The sequence below is a fragment of the Eucalyptus grandis genome, chromosome 7 (genome assembly GCF_016545825.1).
Source record: "Eucalyptus grandis isolate ANBG69807.140 chromosome 7, ASM1654582v1, whole genome shotgun sequence".
NCBI lineage: Eukaryota > Viridiplantae > Streptophyta > Magnoliopsida > Myrtales > Myrtaceae > Eucalyptus > Eucalyptus grandis.
The window spans coordinates 38453909-38476043 of NC_052618.1; the positions used below are offsets into that span (position 1 = coordinate 38453909).

Consider the following 22135-nt stretch of genomic DNA (forward strand, 5'->3'; position numbering starts at 1 on the left):
AGACCGATCAGGCCATTGCAGGTCTTTATCTGTAATAATATCTATCTTAAGCTCTTTTTTGAGAAAAATAATATCAATTCAGGGTTAAGTATGAAATTTTTTTCTAAATGATAATGACTAAAATTCATTTGTGATTATTAGGGCACGTTGTATAAAAGGAATGGGAAGAGAGGAAGAAAAGTGGGGAAAGGTAAGGAAAAATCTAATCACGGTTTCTTGACCGCAAAAGAGGGGAAAGGTGAGAAAACAGGCAGCCCCGGACGAACAATAGGTCTCATTTGATCTCTCTCTCAGAAAAACACGCCTCAGAGAGAGAGAGAGAGAGAGAGAGAAAGGGCGAGAAGACAGTGGAAAATAGAGAGGGTTGTGGATCGCAGCCCGTTGAAAGGATCGAGCTACTAGGTAAGAGATTGTAGCTCTGTTCCGCACGAATTTGGTGGTCTTGTTCTAACAGTCAAAATTTCGGACCCATTTAGGATTTTGCTTGGCCGGCAACGATTAGCCCAAAATGGCCACTAACACCTAAGTGATGTTTTGATTCCCCAAATCTCTACATAGAATTTTACAGACCGTCGAGTTGGAGTCACGGTTCGAGAGAAACGAGCTCTCGAAATCCGCTCTGGACTGCGGGTGAACAGTTCGCCCCGCCACACTTCTTGACCAGACATCGGCCACTTTTTTGGCCGACAAACTGTCGACTGTTGTAATTCGATTCGAGATCTTTCCAATGATGTATACAGCTGTAGGCACTTGCTAGTATGATAAATAAGAAGTCATACATCTTCATTTGAGAAGGTACTCTGCAAATTCCAGGTTGTCTAATTCTCAAATCATTCCGTGATTCATTCCCTTTTTAGATCCGTCTGAAAATCTCACCAAGTCATCTGATTCGAGTGGGTTCTTGCATATCGATCTACCGCTTGGCCTTCCCATCTTTCAACAGGTTCAGTACTTGTGAGAATATTGCAACGCGAGCTAAGAAAATATACAGAACGTCTGAAAATCTCATGGAGACATCTGATTCGTGGGTTCTTGAATATCAATCTGCCACTTGGCTTTCCCATCTTTGAACAGGTTTCGTACTTGTCAGAATAATGCAATGCTCGAGCTAATAGAATATACAAAATATTTATATACTGTATAAGATGGATGGCATGTGCTCTCTTTACGTGTAGGTTGATAACCAAGACGACAAGATGCCACGAGATGAAGATAAAGCTTGGGAATTCGTGGAGAGACTGGAGGGCGGAAAATGGCGTTGTCCTCACTGTCCGAAAGAAAGCAGTGGGCAGGTTACAGGAGTGAAATGTCACTTGCTTGGAATCAAAGGCAGAGGGATTGGCATTTGCACCAAAGTCCCTAACGATAAAAGAGATCAGTTGCTGTCCTTACTAAAGAATGAGGGAGATCCATTGCTGTCCTTACTCAAGGAGGAGGCGTGTAGCGGAGAAGCCAATCGTCACTCCTCCACTGGGGGGGCTGCTGGTACATCTTGTCAACAATCACTAGGAGAGCAGCATCAGTTTCATCAGAGTTCAACTTTGCCGTCGGTCGCACAAGATAAACACTTCATTGCAAATGGTATGTCCATTTGATGTTTCTAGACAATGCAGGAAAACACATCTTTAATTTTTCAGAGCAAGGTCATCGTCCTTTTTCACCAAGGCCATCTAATTCAATAGTGAACTAGGGAGAAAAGTTACACTTAACTTGTCAATTTATCTCCAACACAAAGAACGAAGTCATGATCATTGCCGTTTGTTACCAAATTTCTCACGTTTCGCACAAAAACGAAAAGGAATTTTATTTTTGGTCGAGATTAATGTGGCTCATAGTGCACATCAGTATGATGAGCCGCGTAGGATGAAGCGTGGCATTTAATAGTAAGAATAGACAAAATTTGTAACGTGTGTCATTTTTGACTGCGACCGAAAGGTTGAACTTTTTCTTGAAATGTTTATGTTATTTTTGTCCCATCTCAAGTGCTGAAGGTAGACTTTCTGTTTTTGGATTTGGCCTGCTTGTTGTGGTTGCAAAAATTGATTTATATTCAAGTTTGAGGTTTATTCATTATACTGTTGATTGATCCTAGTGTCAAGTCTGGCTTAGCTCTTATGTTGGAAATGGGAATGTCTAAACATCTGTTCAATTGATGTGCCAGAGCAACCAGCTTCAGTACACGCTCCCCATTACCAGGATGTGTCTTCTGACAAATTACTTGCACATTCCGACCCACAGCAAGCGAGTGCAGTCAACATGGCAAACCATCCATCATGGATGCCTCCTCAACTTCAGATAATTTGCCAGTCCAGCCACACCGTACCTAATCAATCAATTAATTTCGAGGCAGGGGACCAGCAACAGAATCAAAGAATGTCATCTTCATTACAAAATGATCAGTTCCTCACCAACGGTGCATCAGATGGGTTGCAGGAGTCAATTCAAACTGGTGTTTTAGCAACAGATCCTCTCAACGACATACCTACGACCAACATTCGGAAGGAATCCTATCAACCAAACCACACCTTCTGTGGACAACATGGAGGTGAAAGCTTGTCATCTTCGCCAATGTATTCAACGAGCTGGCCATTTTCCATTGAGGATATCCCAACTAATGATGCGATGGATCCAGCAGAGATATCATCGTTAGGAAATGAAAAATCCCTTCAGACGGGTACTTCAAGTTTTTTGCAGGACTGCCGTGAGCCTTGTGCTTTGGAAGTGGTTAACACTGCCCAGCACTCTAATCAACCCCATCCAAGATGTGATGGAGAAAGTGGAATCGAAACCAATTTGTTTCCTTCGCAAGATTCGGTGGGAGTAGATCCCCAGAGTGCATTGCAGCATTCTAGTGATCCACACGTTTCTGAGAAATCAAATGTCAATTTGCAGGGCCCAACGGATGGAATAAATACGGCAGCCCAATCAATACCATCTCTGGGTATGGTTTGATCTATCTAACTGATGCTGTTGTACCAATTGAACCGCAAATAACCCCATTTGCCTTATTTGAGGGAGCACGATGCTTTTGTGTATGACTAACTCATGAATTTCTTGTTGTTTTTATTTTTATTTTTATTTTTATTTTAGATATGAACAGAGGCTCACCAATGTTGAACCAGATAAGCATTTGCGCCAACCATGAGAAGATGCAAAGTCTAAAAAGAAAAATTGAACCACTTGAAGGCAGAGGAGCTGACATAAAGAAGAAGATGAAGCTAGAATCTGCCAAGTCATTGCCTCAGATGAAGCCGAAGACAATGGTTACGAAATGGTTGAAGAAAATAAAAAAGCAAAAATAAATTCAAAAGCATTAACGAAGCGAGTGGGGAAAATATGCCATTGAAGGAACAGGTGGGGAGATTGACAAGAGAAGTGGAAGAGCTTAGAGAGGAAAAACTTCCACGAACGCTATTCACTCAGGCAGAACCTGCCAAAAGACCAGCACTATTAGAACATAAGCTAATAGGTGAGGCAATTCAGAGGAACATAGAGTTGATCTGGGGCTGTCTAATGGAGAATCGTTCTTCAAATTTGGGTATTTCTGGCATGGGAGGGGTCGGGAAAACGACAATAGTGGAGCGCATACATAATAGACTCCTGAAAAATGGGAACTTTGACGCTGTAATTTTTTGCACTGTGTCCCAAAATTTTAGCATTCATAAGTTGCAGAGTGATATTTGGAAGGAACTAAAAGAAAGTGACATGGAGGAGGAGCGCGTGATGAAACGAGCAGCGAAGTTGTCCACAGACTTATCAAAGAAGAAGAATTTTGTACTGATTCTTGATGATGTGTGGGAGCATTTCGAAGTCCGGGATGTGGGAATTCCCAATAGAGCTGATGGATGCAAGCTGGTCTTAACAACTCGATCTTCTAAAGTATGTGCTCAAATGGGTTGTAAGGAAATTGAAATTAGACCTTTATGTGAAGAAGAAGCATGGAACTTATTTGTGGAGCATCTTGGGTATAATGGGGTACTGGAGGAAATTGAAAAGGTGGCAAAGGCAATCGTGGAGAAATGTGCAGGTTTGCCACTTGCCATCATCACAATGGCAAGAAGCATGAGGGGGGAGGTGAGAAGATTTGTCTGGAAGGACACTTTGGAAAAACTGAATGACCCCAAAAGGGATCATACAGAGATGGGAGACAGGGTTTTGCCAGTACTTAGACATAGTTACACACGCCTGTCTGACCCTCAACTTCAACAATGTTTCTTACCCTGTGCACTTTATCCTGAAGATGCATCAATTAGGAAAATGGAGTTGATTGAATTTTTTATTGATGAGGGATTGATTGACGAACTGCATACTAGGGAGAAACAACATAACAGGGGTCTTACCATAATAAGCAGACTTCAAGATGCTTTCTTGTTGGAAGACTCTAATGGGTGGATGGAAGACTCTAATGGGTGGATCAAGATGCATGATTTGCTCAGAGATATGGCACTACACATAATGAGTACAACGTCTGTTATAGAAGTAAGCAAGAGTTCGCAAAAGATGCCTGATGAGGAACGTTGGACAAGTGATTTAGAGAGAGTTTCTTTGATGAATAGAATCAACGAAATTCCTCCAGATATGTCACCAAATTGTCCTAAACTGTTGACTTTGTTATTAAAAGATAGCCTTTTGAAGCATATCCCGGATTCTTTCTTCAAGCAACTGCAGGGGCTGAAGGTTCTAAACCTAAGTGGAAGTAAAATCACAGAACTTCCTAGTTCCGTGTCGGACTTGGTAAACTTGAGAGCTTTAGTTCTTTGTCGGTGTTATCAATTGTGCCACATTCCTTATTTAGGAAAGTTGAAATCATTAAGGAAGGTGGATGCCTCGGGATGTATAAAGCTGGAAGCAGTTGAAGGTTTGCAAATGTTGGCGAACTTGAGGTACCTTGACCTATTTCACACGGGTGTAAAAAAAATTACGGGAAGGAACATTAAGGAAATTGGTAAAATTGCAACATCTTAAGATTCAGGGAAGGGTGAATGCAGAAGAGATGACTGAGTTGAAGGCACTTGAATTATTTCAATGCCATTTTGATATGGTGGACGAGCTCAGCTTGTCTGTGAAAATCCTTGGGGAGATTGACTACAATGATTTTGAAATCAAAGTGGACCAAGCAAAGTCATTGTTTTATGTAAAAATGGCTCATTATGATCCCAAAATTGTATTCGTGAACATTCAAGTACTGTAGAAGTCCGTTACTGCAGTGATCCTATTGTGAATGCGGGAAGAAATGATCCTAACTTGAGTGTGGGTAGGCAAAGCAGTTCTATTTTGATTCCAGGAGATGTGCAGCAGTTGAAGGGGAGTAACTGCGGTGGCATGAAAAATCTAATGGATTTGAGCCCACTTCTAAAACTCGAGCTTCTAGAGATTTTTGAATGATGGGAGAACTTGCAGGTGCTCTGTGGAGCAGCAGATGAACAAGAAGTAATCAACGGGCATTCCTACTCTCTCTCCTTCCCCTGTCTTAAGAAGCTAAATATCCAGAGATGTCTGAAACTTAAGTATCTGTTCGGCCACGGGTGTGAACACTCCTTTCCAGACCTACAGGCGATTGTCATCCAGGGTTGTGAGGAAATAGAAGGGATAACTGCAGCGGCAGCTGGTTCACCGGTTCCTGCTTTCCCCAGTCTAGAAGAGATCGATGTGAAGTCTTGTGGCAACATGAAGAGGGTAGTTGAATCTGAGTGGCTTCTCCATTTCCCTAATCTGAAGAAGGTTAAAGTACGGGGATGCAAGAAGATGGTCGAGATAATAGGACGGCCACCTCCATGCATGCCAGTGGATACGGCCCTTTTGGATGTGAGCTCATTTCAAAAACTCGAGCTTCTAGAGATTATTGAAGGGGAGAACTTGCAGGTGCTCTGTGGAGCAGTAGATGAACAAGAAGTAATCAACGGGCATTCCTACTCTCTCTCCTTCCCCTGTCTTAAGAAGCTAAATATCCAGAGATGTCTGAAACTTAAGTATCTGTTCGGGCACGGGTGTAAACTCTCCCTTCCAGACCTACGGGTGATTATCATCTACGGTTGTAAGGAAATAGAAGGGATAACTGCAGCAGCAGCTGGTTCACTGCTTCCTGCTTTCCCCAGTCTAGAAGAGATTGATGTGGCGTCTTGTGGCAACATGAAGAGGGTAGTTGAATATGAGTGGCTTCTCCATTTCCCTAATCTGAAGAAGATTAAAGTATGGGGATGCAAGAAGATGGTCGAGATAATAGGACGGCCACCTCCATGCATGCCAGTGGATACGGCTGTTTTGGATGTGAGCCCACTTCCAAAACTCGAGCTTCTAGAGATTGTTGAAGGGGAGAACTTTCAGGTGCTCTTTGGAGCAGCAGATGAACAAGAAGTAATCAACGGGCATTCCTACTCTCCCCTTCCCCTGTCTTAAGAAGCTATATATCACGAGATGTCTGAAACTTAAGTATCTGTTCGGGCACGGGTGTAAACTCTCCCTTCCAGACCTACAGGCGATTGTCATTGACGGTTGTGCGGAAATAGAAGGGATAACTGCAGCAGATGAACAAGAAGTAATCAACGAGCATTCCTACTCTCTCCTCTTCCCCTGTCTTAAGAAGCTAAATATCCAGAGATGTCTGAAACTTAAGTATCTGTTCGGCCACGGGTGTAAACTCTTCTTTCCAGACCTACAGGCGATTGTCATCAAGGGATGTGAGGAAATAGAAGGGATAACTGCAGCGGCAGCTGGTTCACTGCTTCCTGCTTTCCCCAGTCTAGAAACGATCAATGTGGAGTCTTGTGGCAACATGAAGGGGTAGTTGAATCTGAGTGGCTTCTCCATTTCCCTAATCTGAAGGAGATTAAAGTACAGAGATGCAAGAAGATGGTCGAGATTATAGGACGGCCACCTCCATGCATGCCAGTGGATACGGCCCTTTTGGTAAGGCATCTTCAAGTGGAACATTGCAACATACAGAAGTTGCTTCCGCTGGAATTGTTGCCACATCTTCGGAATCTTCAACGCATCCATGTAAATGACTGCACAGGAATGGAGGAAATTGTAAGCAGAGGAAGTGCAAGCACTCCTGAGCACATCCCCTCCTCCTCCTCTCCATGTCCATTTCATTCTCTCCCACAGTTAGAGCACTTGCATCTAGAGAACCTACCTGACCTGAAGAGAGTATGTGAAAGCACCATAAGTTGCCATTCAATAACATTGCTTCGTGCGTTGGGTTGTCCAAAACTGGAGAGAATATCTCTGCAACTGAAACTCGCTCATCGTCATGGGCTCCTTCCAGAGATTAATTTGGGTCACGAGGAACTGTGGGATACACTGGAGTGGGACGGTCCCAATCAGGATCAATTGGTTTTGAAATTTGTAAAAGCTTATAGTCTGGGTAAGAATTGTAATCCACCGTCCTTTGATGGAGCCGGCTTGCCACAGAGAAGGAGAATTCTCCATAAGAATCGTGATCTACTGTCCTTTGATGGAGCCGGCTAACCACAAAGAAGGAGAATTCTCTGTGTCAACCACAAATAGCATCGACTCTTCACTATCTTCAGCTCTTTTCTTGTTTTCTTCTTCTACTTGCACTGCTGACCATCTTTAGGTTCATTATCTTCAGCTCTCTTCTTGTTTTCTTCTTCTACTTGCACTGCTGGCCATCTTTGAATTCAGTGTAGGAGAGGAAAGAAAATTATCTGTTGTAGAAGTAATGAGTGAAGTCAAGGGACATAACCCTAAATTGTTCCAATGAAGTGTTGAACTTGGAAAGATGATAAAATTAGACATTTTGTATACGAAACTGACTTTATGTGGGTGATTGAGTATATTCATATGTTAAGATGCTTAAGCACGAGTTCATCCTGCGGATCTAGTAAAAATGTGTCGTTGCAAAAGTAATTCTTTAATATTTGACTCGACTCATAGAACACATAATGGTTAGTGATGCTTACAGGAGTCCCTGAATCATGAGATGATTGTGCGTTCCTTTGAAAAAGTGGTTCAGTTCATCTGAGAACTGGTTTTTGCAGGTAGTTGATTTGGGTTTCATTGGAGTGTGTTCCTCTTGTTCATTATAACTATCTTTACCAACATGGCTAACTTGGAAGTCCACTCTGCATAAGAGTAGTCTCACGAAGAGTTCCATAGACAAGATTGGGCAGATGCTTTTACAGGACAAGTATCTCAAAAAGTTGTCAAATGTAGTTCTCTCGCATCCGAAAACTGGAGTATGTTGAGGAGGTTGGTCTCCCTTTTCCCCTCTGAACTGGAGTATGGTGATTACTTCAGTGCTGTTACGGGTCGTTGCATGAGATCTAGCGGATGAGCTTACACAGGTTTTGAGGCAAGGTCTCTTGTTTCTACAAGTTATGTTAAAGTGAGTGCACACTAAGTGGTTGTTCAAATACTCGGTAGAAAGCTGTCTGAGATTTGTGGCTTTGGCGGTGAGGAGTAAGTCTGTTTCTGTGGGTAGTGGATAAGGTGGGCTGGCAAATCTATGCCCCATCGTTGCAATAAATATTATAGCCTCAAACTGTTGACGCATTGTAGGAAACTCCACAGTGAGAGTTGAAGGCTAATTGCTGTTTCTGTGACCCGGATATTGTATTTCTATCAAGACACAATGTGATATTAGTTGGATAGAGACTCTTACAAGACGTAAATCCCTATGGATAATACACCAGGAGGATTAGCCGTCATTTGGAAAGATCCTGTGGTCTTATCCATTTCCTTTGCGGAGAAAAACCAAATTCATGGAGAGGTCTCTTAACAGTGAAAATCCTGAACAACTGTGGTGGCTTTCTTTGGTGTACTCACCTACTTATTTTAGTCTTAAGCAAGCATTTTACGATGATTGCAAAAGGCGGGTTCAGGACTTGGGAGAGGACTGTGTTGGAATTGGAGATTTCAATGATACTATCTTTGACTCGGAGGCGTCCAGAAGAGGCCCGGGCCCATTTCGTCTCTTCCTAGCAGACTTTGTGGATCTAGTGGGCTGTGTTGATCTTGGGTTTAAAGGCAAAACCTTACACTTGGACAAATGGCAGAGGGGGCTCTGCAAACGTTCGAAAAAGACTGGATCGAGCAATCTGTTTGACTTTGTGGTGAGAAATTCCCTCGGGCAGGGGTTGTCCACTTCTGACCGTCAATTCAGATAATTCTTCTATTTGGCTGAATTCTTCTTCTATTGAGGATAAGTTGCACCACCCTTTTAAATTTGAAGCAATTTGGCTGCAGGACTCGGCTTGTATTAATGTAGTGGGAAAAAGCTTGAAAAAATGAGGTGGCAGACAGTTCGAGGGCCTCATGGCATAGGAAACTAAAATTGACAGCCATAGCTCTGAAAAAGTGGAATAAGGAACATTTTGGCATTTGCCAACAACGCCTTAAGGATTTGATTTCATCACTTGATTCCATTTAAAGGGATGATCCCTTGGACGAGAATAACAGGAGAGAGATGGAAATCAATGAGGCTATTAATGAGCAACATGAGAGATTGGAAATGATCTTGAAGCAAAACTCAAGACAATTATTGCTGCAAGAGAGTAATCGAAATACCAAATATTTTCACCTCTACTCCTATTAGAGGGCGCAAAAATTATATCCTAGCAGTGCAGGAAGATGGAGGCCAATGGATCGCGAATATGGATGAGATTATAGTATTTTTTTTTCCATAACAAAGTATATAGAGCTTTTCTCAAGACCCATACTTGATCCACACCCTCTCATAGGGGAGTTATTTCCTAAGGCTATTTCTGAACAGGAGAACTTTAAACTTCTGGCAATTCCAACGGAGGATGAAATCTATAGCGTTCTAAAAGTGATGGCCCCTATAAAATCACTAGGCCTAGACGGATTTCATGCCATCTTCTATGTGAAATGCTGGAAAGTGGTGAAGGCCCAGGTCAATCAATTTGTGCAGCACTTCTTCCACACAAGTCAATTGCCCCACCTCCCCAATCATACTATCCTAGTACTTATCCCCAAAATACATAATGCACATGCTTTTACCCAGTTTTGCCCCATAAGTCTGTGTAATGCGAGCTACAAACTTATTTCTAAATTGTTAGCTAATACATTGAAGGGGTTTCTCAGCCGTATAATTTCACCTCAATAATCCGCTTTTGTTTAGGGTAAAAGTATCCTAGAGAACTTAGTAATGGCACAAGAAATCACAAACTCCATGAGAAAGAAACAAAATGGGAGGGCCTTTGTGGGAATCAAGTTGGATATGTCCAAAGCTTATGATAGAGTTGATTGAAATATTCTTGACACAATACTTTGCAGCATGGGATTTTCATATAACTTTTGTAAATTCATAAACTAGTGTATTTCGACAAGTCGCTATACTCTCTACTCATCAATTGTGGACCACTAAAGGTTTTACACCTCAAAACGATCTCAGACAAGGAGATTCTATCTCACCATATTTGTTTGTAATCTATGGTGAACTTCTCTCTCGAATACTCATTCAAGCAGAGGATTTGAAGATGATCGCAAGGATAAGAGCAGGACGGGATGGTCCATCATTAACATACCTTTTGTATGCTGATGACTTGCTGTTATTTGTTTAAGCCACAAAGAAACATTTGAGAGCTCATGCCATAATATCATGTTAAAATGTTCAACCCAAATTTTTTATATTGGACCATCTAATGTAGTATTAGAGCTCGTTCAGCCTCGATTTATTTTGCATATGTGATCTACGATTCGACAAATTCTCCATGCCATTTCTAATATAGCTTACATATGATAGGGGTGTTAAAATATTTCACGTGGCTTGTCTATGAGGCTTGTCTACAAGTCCCCTGACAAAGCTATCATTTGGTTTGACTAAAGTTGTTGCTCAAAAGACTAGCATTTATTTGCATTTTCTCTGGGGCAACTAGTTTTAATCTCAAGAGCCCGTTCACATATTAACAACTTCAAAGCTCAATGTCTATTTATTATGTCTTTCATGTTACATCATACAATAAACTAAATGGTTAATACCCTGAAAAATTTCAAATTGGTACACATGTGACAAATTTACCAAAAACTATTTTTTTGATCATGAAAAACTCAAACTGATATACTTGTGACAAATTTAACCCGACTGGCCATAAAAAATCATAAACCAGTACATTTATGATAAATTTATCCCAAAATAATTTATTTGATCGCAAAAAACCCAAAACTGGTAAATTTGTGATAAATATACCCTTCGCTAAATTGAATTAATACCACAAAAAAATAAAAAAAAAATTGTAAACTGTGACAAACAGAGCGTAAAATTCCAAATTGGTATACCAGTCAACTGTCACGAATCATTTAACTTAATAATTTGATAATGAAATTTAACGAAAATTAACAGAGAATAAATTTGTCATAAGTGTACCAGTTTTGGGTAAATTTGTTAAAGGTATACTAGTTTGGGATTTTTGGTAGTCAAAAAAATAGTTTGGGGTAAATTTGTCACATGTACCGACTTAGGATTTTTCAGGGTATTAACCCTAAACTAAACTAACCGAACGAAGAATGAACACATTTTATATCTAAGTATATTGGTATTACTAACTTTTCAACTAAAAGTTACATTATTTGATGTAATCATTTAAGTATTTTTGCTGGGCTCATTTTCCTTCTTTAGTCACGGTACTATCATAAATCGAAATCAAAGTGGTTTAATATAACTGATACAATATCTCCTTTTAAGTCTATTCCTTCGTTGTCAAACCATCTTAAGTTATTTTCATGTTTAATATCTAAAAGTACAACCAGCTTTGATTGGAAAAAAAGAAAAAAAGAAAAAACCATTTGCGGTGGGAAGAATGATGAGCACTAGGACGACTTCCCAATATAAAGTAAAAATGAGTCATTTAAAGCATAACTGAAATACATTTAGAGCCTCACTTCTTTGATATTAGTGAGTATACAGTCAAAGAAAAAAGAAAAAAAAAAGCACAATCTTTTGCATCTAATGTACCACAACCTTAAAAATGCTAAAAAGCAGCCCAATCTTTTGAATGTGAGATGAAAATAACACAACCTTTCGAACTTCCTAGATAAAAGCCTAACACGTTTAACTCCTGTGACAAAAATGGTATCCGATGCAAATTATGCCTAATCTCCTATTATATCACCACGAGTCGCACATGACTTCAAACGACTATTTCTAACAAAATGCTAGAAATTTGGTGAGAAAGATTATATACTAAATTTGGTGACAAAGACTGTAAACATAAAACAACGCCATATTTGTGTCGGTTGACATGGCTCGCTATGTATGTCAACAAGGGAGCCATGTAGGGTAGCTGTCGTAATTTAGCAATGATAATGGACGGAATTTGTAATTTGTGTTAGTGTCTTGTCCCACAAGTAAAAAACCTTATCTTCTACCCGCCCAAGTACAAAAGGTTGGCCATAAGTATACTCAAATTCTATCCATCGATTATTGAAGGTGAAAAAGTTACAAACTTGACAGCATGATGACAGATGGGATTTCTTGATATGTTGAGAGGCCGTATGGAAATGACCAATAAAGAGCATGGTTACTTCTCCTGGAGGTGGCTTCCTTTTTATAATTACTTAGGTGTTGAGATCTAATTCCTTCTCCATTAATTACGTCATTCTCCTCTGAGTACCGAGAAATCTTGCGCAACATTGTGAAGTACGGTCAGAAAGTTTCTGATTCGTGGAAACTGACAAGGATTTGGGAATCCATGGATTTTCTGTAGTACTTCTTAACTACGTAAGTGATTCTTCTTGGTGAAAGCTTGCTTCACATTTGGCTCGTAGGAATAACAATCATATTTCCATTCAATTCTGATGATGCAATTATTCGTTCGTTTGATTCAAAAATAGATTAGAAATAGCTATTTTCTCAAAATAAGGAATAGCTACTCCTGGATGGCGGAGGAATTATTAATAGCTTATCCGTGTAGTTGAGAATAGCTTCAATTTTCATAATTTAGAGTTGACTTTGGATGTTTAATAATTAATCGTATTTATATTAAATGAAAGTTATTGAATTGGGACTATGTTTATTATACTTGCATAATTCAATTATTCATATTGTAAATAATTTATAACACACCAAATTGTAACCTATAATCAAATTATAATTTATGCTAAAATAGTAAGATATAGAGAGCTTGAATATAATTGATATATCTTAGTTACTCATAATTAGAAAATTATTATTAGTAATATTCAAAGTTGCCATTCATAAGATGATAAATCACACAGGATATTATGATAATTACTATCCCAAGTTTAGTTACTTATAATTAGTTATTGCGCAAATGGAAAAAAGAAGAAGCAAAAACTAGTATATGTTTTTTTTTTTTTAATTAACTGCGTAACTAGCGTAGTCAAGGAATATACGACACTCATAATTTTGAAATTATCTTTATTTAAAGAGAAGTTTGTTTTGTCCAATTGCCACAATTATTACAATGACTACGTCTCCATGTGATATGAGTTCATTTAGATATCTAATGATAAAATTACGGAGAGAAAACATATTTCTATTAAAATTGATCAAATCAACTATTAATTTTGCACTTTGTAATTTAATTGAATCCCGTGGGGAAAAGGACACCAGAATTATCAAAACTTGTGTACGGTACTCACTTTTATGCCAAAAGTTTATTTTGAATCACTTAAGTCCCAAGTTTTTAAAGAATGATCCTTTTAGTGTCAACTCCAATTTGTTTGACCGGAAATCCAACGTGGCCTTTTTCATTAGTTTCTTAAGCCGACATGACTCATTGGAGAGTCTAGTCAACATCTAACCCTAAAATGATGCCGTCTAGTACATTTCTATCAAATAAGAACCATAAATTGCCAAATTGAAAGAGAACCCCAAAATTTCAAACCCTAAACCGGCCATTGAATGCAAATTCACTCCTTATTTTAGTTTGCTCCCAAAATTAATTGCTCAATCTTGCAAATAAAGAGCAGGAGCTTTAGTAGCTGCTCGCAACGCCAATTTTTTCTCTTGCGAGTCCTAATTTTCTCTCAAGAACCCTAAAATGATGCCGTCTTGTACATTTCTACCAAATAAGAACCCTAAATCGCCAAATTGAAAGAGAATCCCCAAATTTCAAACCCTAAACCAGCCATTGAATGCAAATTCACTCCTTATTTTAGTTTGCTCCCAAAATTAATAGCTCAATCTTGCAAATAAAAAGCAGGAGCTTTAGTAGCAGCTCACAACCCCAATTTTTCCTCTTGTGAGTCCTAATTTCCTTTCAAGAACCCTAATTTTTCCCTTCAAGTGAGAACTAAAATGAATAGCTTGCTCGCCACTTGTAAGAACCCATCTAAGAGATAAGAGCAAAACAAGAAATTCTTCTTGTTCTTAAGCCAAATGCTAAATGAATTACCACTCAAAACAAGTCTACCTTCTTATTTATCATTGCATGCTTATATAGATGAACTTGGAAAGCATGAATAATTACTAGAACTCTTTGGAAAGATAAAAGGACTCATAGGGAAGACAAGCTAGAAAACAACGAAAATTAAAAAGGGACTTTAAAAACTTTAAATGTCCATTTGACGTTTCTATAAAATGCGGGAAAACACATCTTTACTTTTTCAGCGCAAGGTCATCGTCCGTTTTCACCGAGACCATCTAATTCAATAGTGAGCTAGGGAGGAAAATATACTTCACTTGTCAATTTATTTCCAACACAAAGAATGAAGTCATAATCATTGTCATTCGTTACCAAGGGCACGCATGTTTTTATTTCTATTCTTTTTCTGTTCCCGGGAACAGAAATAAAAAAAAAGTGTTTCTGTTCCGGGGAATAATTTTTTTAATAAAAAAAGTGTTTGGTAAACTTGTTCCGGAAATAAAAAATGAACAGAAACACGTTTGGTAAATTTTATTCTTTTTTGTTTCTTTTAATTTTTTAATATTTATTTTATTTTTCATTTTTCCTTTCTTTTTCTTTTTTCTTTTTTTCTTTTTCGGCGGTCGCCGACCTCAACGGCGTCGCCGGCCCTCGGACGGACCGGTCGCCGGCCATGGCCGAGGCCGGCGACCGCGAAAGAAAAAAGAAGAAAAAAAGAAAAAAAAGAAGAAGAAAAGAAGAAGAGAAGAAGAAGAGAGGGAAGAAGAAACGTTTCTTCAAAATTGTTCTAGAACAAGAAGTAAGTTTTTTTGTTCTTTTTGTGTTCCGGGAACAAAAGAACAAAAAGAAAAACGCAACCAAACGTTTTTCTTTTTTTCCGGGAACAAAAAAATAAAAAAGTGTTCCAAAAACATGCAGGCCCAAATTTCTCGCGATTTGCACCAAAAACAAAAGGGAATTTTATTTTTGGTCGAGATTAATGTGGTTCATAGTGTACATCAATATGATGAGTCGTGTAGGATGAAGCGTGGCATTTAATAGTGAGAATGGACAAAATTTGTAAAGTGTGTCATTTTTTACTGCGACTGAAAGGTTGAGCTTTTTCTTGAAAGGTTTATGTTATTTTTGTCCCATCCCAAGTGCTGAAGGTAGACTTTCTATTTTTGGATTTGGCCTGCTTGGTGTGGTTGCAAAAAATGATTTATATTCAAGTTTGAGATGTATTCATTATACTGTTGATTGATCCTAGTGTCAGATCTGGCTTAGCTCTGGGTATGGTTTGAATTTGATCTATCTAAACTGATGCTGTTGTACCAATTAAACCGCAAATAACCCCATTTGTCTTATTTGAGGGAGCACAATGCTTTTGTGTATGACTAACTCATGAATTTCCTCTCTCTCTCTTCTTTTTTTTTTTTTTTTTTTTTTTTTTTAATTTTTTTTTTTATGTTAGATATGAATAGAGGCTTACCAATGTTGAACCAGATAAGCATTTAGTCCAACCATGAGAAGATGAAAAATCTGAAAAGAAAAATTGAACAATTAGAAGACAGAGAAGCTGACCTAAAGAAGAAGATGAAGCTAGAATCTGCCAAGCCGTTGTCTCAGATGAAGCTGAAGACAATGGTTACGAAATGGTTAGCCAAAACAAAAACAGCAAAAAATGAATTCAAAAGCATTGAGGAAGCGACTGGGGAAAATATGCAACTTGTGGAGAGATTGACAAGAGAAGTGGAACAGATTATGGGGAAAAAACTTCCACAAACACTATTCATTCAGGCAGAACCTGTCAAAACACAACCACTATTACAACATAAGCTAGTAGTTGAGGCAATTCAGAGGAACATAGAGTTGGTCTGGGGATGTCTAATGGAGAATCGTGCTTCAAATTTGGGTATTTCTGGCATGGGAGGGGTTGGGAAAACGACTACGGTGGAGCACCTACATGATAGACTCCTGAAAAACGGGAACTTCGACATTGTAATTTTTAGCACTATGTCCCAAAATTTTAGCATTTATAAGTAGCAGAGTGATATTTGGAAGGAACATAAAAAAGTGACATGGAGGAGGAGCGTGTGAGGAAACGAGCAGCGAAGTTGTCCAAACACTTATCAAAGAAGAGTTTTGTACTGATTCTTGACGACGTGTGGGAGCATTTCGAACTCCAGGATGTGGGAATTCCCAATAGAGCTGATGGATGCAAGCTTGTCTTAACAACTCGATCTTCTAAAGTATGTGCTCGAATGGGTTGTATAGAGATTAAAATTAGACCTTTATGTGAAGAAGAAGCATGGAACTTATTTGTGGAGCATCTTGGGTCTAAAGGGGTACTTGGTATGAACAAAATTGAAAAGGTTGCAAAGGCAATCGTGGAGAAATGTGCAGGTTTTCCACTTGCTATCATCGCAATGGCAAGAAGCATGAGGGGGGAGGAGAGAGGATTTGTCTGGGAGGACACTTTGGAAAAGCTGAAGGACCCAAATAAGGATCATACAGAAATGGGAGAGAGGGTTTTGCCAGTACTAGACATAGCTACACACGCCTGTCTGACCCTCAACTTCAACAACGTTTCTTACGCCGTGCACTTTATCCTGAAAATGCATTAATTGGGAAAATGGAGTTGATTGAATTTTCTATTGATGAGGGATTGATTGACGAACTGCATGCTAGGGAGAAACAATATACGAGGGGTCTTAACATAATAAGCAAACTTCAAGATGCTTTCTTGTTGGAAGTTTCTTATAGGATCAAGATGCATGATTTGCTCAGAGAAATGGCACTACACATAATGAGTACAACGTCTATTATACAAGTAAGCATGAGTTCGCAAGGGATGCCTGATGAGGAACGTTGGACAAGTGATTTAGAGAGAGTTTCTTTGATGAATAGAATCGACGAAATTCCTCAACATATGTCACCAAATTGTCCTAAACCTCGACTTTGTTATTAGAATATAGCCTTTTGGAGCATACCCCGGATTCTTTCTTCAAGCAACTGCAGGGGCTGAAGGTTCTAAACCTAAGTGGAAGTAAAATCACAGAACTTCCTAGTTCCGTGTCGGACTTGGTAAACTTGAGAGCTTTGGTTCTTTGTGAGTCTTATCGATTGTGCCACATTCCTTATTTAGGAAAGTTGAAATCATTAAGGAAGTTGGATGCCTTGGGATCTATAAAGCTGGAAGCAGTTGAAGGTTTGCAAATGTTGGCGAACTTGAGATACCTTGACCTATTTCACACGGGTGTAAAAAAATTACGAGAAGGAACATGAAGGAGATTGGTAAATTGCAACATCTTAAGATTCAGGGAAGGGTGAATGCGGAAGAGATGACTGAGTTGAAGGCACTTAAATTCTTTAAATGCTGTTTCGATACTGTGGACGAGTTCAGCATGTCTGTGAAAATTCCTTGGGAGATTGGCTGCAATGATTACCAAATTAATCATAGCCGTCGTGTTATGTAGAACTGAGTCATTATTATGATCCTAAAAATTGTATTCATGAACATACAAGTAGTGTAGATATCCATTGTTGCAATGATCCTATCGTGAATGTGGGAAGACATGGTCCTAACTTGAGTGCGGGCGGGCAAAGCAGTTCTATTTTGATTTTAGGAGATGTGCAGCGGTCGATGGGGAGTTACTGCGATGGTATGAAAAATATAATGGATGTGAGCCCACTTCTAAAACTCGAGCTTCTAGAGATTAATGAACGGGAGAATTTGCAGGTGCTCTGTGGAGCAGCAGATGAACGAGAAGTAATCGACGAGCCTTCCTACTCACTCCTCTTCCCCTGTCTTAAGAAGCTAAATATCCAGAGATGTCCGAAACTTAAGTATCTGTTTGGCCATGGGTGTAAACTCTCCCTTCCACGCCTATGAGCGATTGTCATAGATGGTTGTGAGGAAAGAGAAGGGATAACTGCAGCAGCAGCTAGGTCACCGCTTCCTGCTTTCCCCAGTCTAGAAACGATTGATGTGAAGTGTTGTGGCAACACGAAGAGGGTAGTCGAATCTGAATGGATTCCCCATTTCCCTAATCTGAAGGAGATTAATGTATGGGGATGCAAGAAGATTGTTGAGATAGTAGGATGGCCATCCCCATGTATGGGGATTAATGAATGGGAGAACGTGCAGGTGCTCTGTGGAGCAGCAGATAAATGGGAAGTAATCAACGGGCATTCCTACTCTCTCCTCTTCCCCTGTCTTAAGAAGCTAAATATCCAGATATCTCTGAAACTTAAGTATCTGTTTGGCCACGGGTGTAAACTCTCCCTTCCATGCCTACGAGCGATTGTCATAGATGATTGTGAGGAAATAGAAGGGATAACTGCAGCGGCAGCTAGGTCACCGCCTCCTCCTTTCCCCAGTCTAGAAAAGATCGATGTGAAGTTTTGTGGCAACATGAAGAGGGTAGTCGAATCCGAGTGGCTTCTCCATTTCCCTAGTCTGAAGGAGATTAATGTATGGGGATGCAAGAAGATGGTTGACATAATAGGATGGCCACCGCCATGCATGCCAGTGGATACGGCCTTTTCTGTAGCGCATCTTCAAGTGGAATGTTGCAACATACAGAAGTTGCTTCCGCAGGAATTGTTGCCGCATCTTTGGAATCCTCAACGCATCCATGTAAATGATTGCGCAGGAATGGAGGAAATTGTAAGCAGAGGAAGTGCAAGCACTTCTGGGCACATCCCCTCCTCCTCCTCTCCATGTCCATTTCGTTCTCTCCCACGGTTGAAGCACTTGCTTCTAGAGAACCTGCCCCACCTGAGGAGCATATGTGAAAGCACCATAAGTTGCCCTTCAATAAAACAGCTTCATGTGTTAGGCTGTCCAGAACTGGAGAGAATTTCTCTGCAACTGAAAGTAGTTTGTGTTGGCTGTTGCCTTCTGGATATTATTTTGGATCATGAGAAACTGTGGGGTGCGCTGGAGTGGAACAATCCCAATCAGGCTCAATCGTCTCTCAGCTATGTAGAAGCATATAATGTGTCTAAGATTCGCAAGAAACAGTCCAATAATGGAGCTGTGTAATGACAGTTTATGGAGCTAGCTACATACAAAACTGAAGAGAATTCTTTGTGTCAACCACAAATAGCATCTGATGGATCATAGACTCTTCGCTATCTTCAGCTTTTTTCTTGTTTTCTTCTTTTACTTGCACTGCTGACCATCTTTAGGTTCAGTATCTTCGGCTCTTTTCTTGTTTTCTTCTTCTACTTGCACTGCTGGCCATCTTTAGGTTCAGTGTAGGAGAGCAAAGAAAAGTATCTATTGTAGAAGTAACGAATGAAGTCAAGGGACACAGCCTTCAATTGTTCCAATGAAGTGTTGAACTTGGAAAGATGATAAAATTAGACAAAATGTCTAATTTTTGTATATGAAATTGACTTTATGTGGGTGATTGAGTATATTCATATGATAATATGCTTATGCACGAGTTCATCCTGTGGATGATCTAGTAAAAATGTATTGTTGCAAAAGGAATTCTTTTTATATTTGACTGGACTCATAGAACACATAATCAAGCATGGTTAGTGATACTTGCAGGGGTCTCTGAATCATGAGATGATTGTGCGCTCCTTTGATAAGGTGGTTCAGTTCATCTGAATTGGTTTTTGCAGGTAGTTAATTTGAGTTTCATTGGCGTGTGTTCCTCTTGTTCATCCTATTTTAACCACATGGCTAACTTGGAAGTTTACTCTGTATAAGAGTAGTCTCACGAAGAGTTCCATAGACATGATTGGGCAGATCCTTTTACAGGACAAGTATCTCGAAAAGCTAGCAAATGTAGTTCTCTCGCATCTGAACTGGAGTATGGTCAGGAGGTTAGTTCCTGTTTTCCCCTCTGAACTGGCGTATGGTGATTATTTCGGTGCTATTACGGGATTGCTGGATGAGTTTTAATGGATCAGTTTACACAAGGGTTTTGAGGCGAGGCCTCTGTTGTTTCTACATGTTAAAGTGACTGCACAACAAGTGGTTGTTCAAATGCTCGGTAGAAAGCTGTCTGAGACTTGTGGCTTTGGCGGTGTTCTGCTTGAGGAGTAAGTCTGTTTCTCTGCTTAGTGGATAAGGGAGGCAGGCAAATCTATGCTCCGTTGTTGCAATGAATATTATAGCCTCGAACTGTTGAGGCATCGTAGGAAACTCCACAGTGAGAGAGTTGAAGGCTAATTGCTTTTTCTATGACCTGGATATTGAATTTTTTTAAGACAAAATGTGATTTTAGTTTGATAGAGACTCTTACAAGATGTAAATTCCTACGGATAATACATCAGGAGGATTAGCCATCATTTGGAAAGATCCTGTGGTCTTATCCATTTCCTTTGCAGAGAAAAACCAAATTCACGGAGGTCTCTAACATTGAAAATCCTGAATAACTGTGGTGGCTTTCTTTGGTCTCTAACATGCCATAATACCATGTTAAAATGTTCAACTCAAAATCTTTTATGTTGGACTTTCTAACGTAGTATTAGAGCCAATTCAGCCTCAATTTATTTCGCATAAGCGATCTACCATTCGCCAAATTCTCTGCGTCATTTCTAATCCAGCTTGCTTATGATAGGGGTGTTGAAATATTTATAATCCACTTGGTTTCCCGCATGAATCTTGATTTCATCAAGAAAGCTCATAAGAATGGCGAAATCGTTGATACTACAACCAAATGGCAAGTGTGACTTCATGGCAAAGTTCACACCACCACTGAGCTTCTTCATGGATATGAAAGACATTATCCCAAGTGGATGGGGCGACAAGGAAAATAAGAACGATCCTATTCCACCCCTATCGAAGAATAGAGAATTCTATTCCGATGATGATGAGCATAAGTACAAAACCACCTATTGGGATCAAGAATTCATAAGGAAGGCCCGTGAGAAGGGTGAAATAGTTGACACCCTTGGGCAAACGAGTGGAAAGTACGACTTCATGGTTAAGTATGCTCCGCCTCCAAGCTTCTTTGATGATCCCAAGGACATCATTCCTAGTGGATAAGGGGATGAGTTCGATGACGAAATCGTAGCCATGATTGATCATGTTGTGATTGACTTAACTAAGGAGAATGTTACTTGTTAGGTTCGAACAACCGACGTGGATCCTCTTATGTTGGATTTTCTGGTCGACAATCTTGAAGCTACGAAGATTTCGAGTGCGGGAGTGTATTGTTTAATGGCGAAGGTCCATCTTAGGAGATTCTCCTCACGTAGTATGCTGCCTATATTTAAGCGGTACCGAGCTTCCCACTTATATTCAACTGTTCTTTTCAGGACACTTTAACTCCGATTGTGACGTAGATCCTGAATACTTGATGACTCCAGGTCTATATGAACTTCACATAGTTTCTTCTAATTATTTAGAATCCTTTCACTGATCATGTTAATGGTCTTTTTAATGTGGATAATATCCAAAACACAAACAACTCTTACATTTGTCGAGATCGATATGAATTATGGATAGATTTGTCAATTTCAAAATCTATTAGTAGGTTTTCTCAACACAAATAAGAGATTGAAATGAGGTCATTTTCGAAAAAAAGAAAGATCTAAAGTGGACTTATTTCAAATAAGGATTTGAGATGACCAAATCAATAACAAAAAAAGGTCTGAAGCGAACAAATCAGTTTAAAAAAATGGCATAAAATTAAGGGGTGGCAACCACTTGATAATCCCGGCCGTCGTGCTGACGACCACAACAGCCGATTGCAAAACGACTGCTTCGATTGTCAAAGTCGAAGTGGGTCGAGTCAAGAAACTTGGTTCTTAATAGATATAGAGGCAAAGGGAAGTGCTGTCCAGTTGTGGGTATTCCGATGGGAAGTGAAGGGGCGTGG

The 22135-nt window shown here is 39.6% G+C and overlaps 2 protein-coding genes across 6 annotated transcripts in view; both read left to right on the plus strand.

Annotated features, from left to right (window-relative positions):
• The first annotated feature begins 225 nt into the window (after window positions 1-225).
• Window positions 226-22135, plus strand: part of LOC104455540 — a 29650-nt gene continuing 7740 nt past the window's right edge. The window contains exons 1-4 of one of the 5 annotated variants that reach the window (XM_039318232.1): window positions 228-402; window positions 1176-1581; window positions 2162-2814; window positions 2893-2941. In XM_039318232.1, the coding sequence (XP_039174166.1) occupies window positions 1197-1581; window positions 2162-2814; window positions 2893-2941 (1087 nt within the window). In that variant the 5' untranslated portion in view covers window positions 228-402; window positions 1176-1196. Of the gene's footprint in view, window positions 403-423; window positions 796-943; window positions 1075-1175; window positions 1582-2161; window positions 2942-22135 lie in introns of those variants that run through there. The other 4 variants (XM_039318230.1, XM_039318229.1, XM_039318231.1 and 1 more) reach the window with 4 other exon arrangements.
• On the plus strand, window positions 5165-7830 carry LOC120296353 (disease resistance protein RPS5-like). The gene is made up of 2 exons (XM_039318233.1): window positions 5165-6343; window positions 6525-7830. Exons 1-2 carry the CDS (start codon window positions 5668-5670, stop codon window positions 6782-6784), a joined length of 936 nt encoding a protein of 311 aa, XP_039174167.1. The 5' UTR covers window positions 5165-5667; the 3' UTR covers window positions 6785-7830.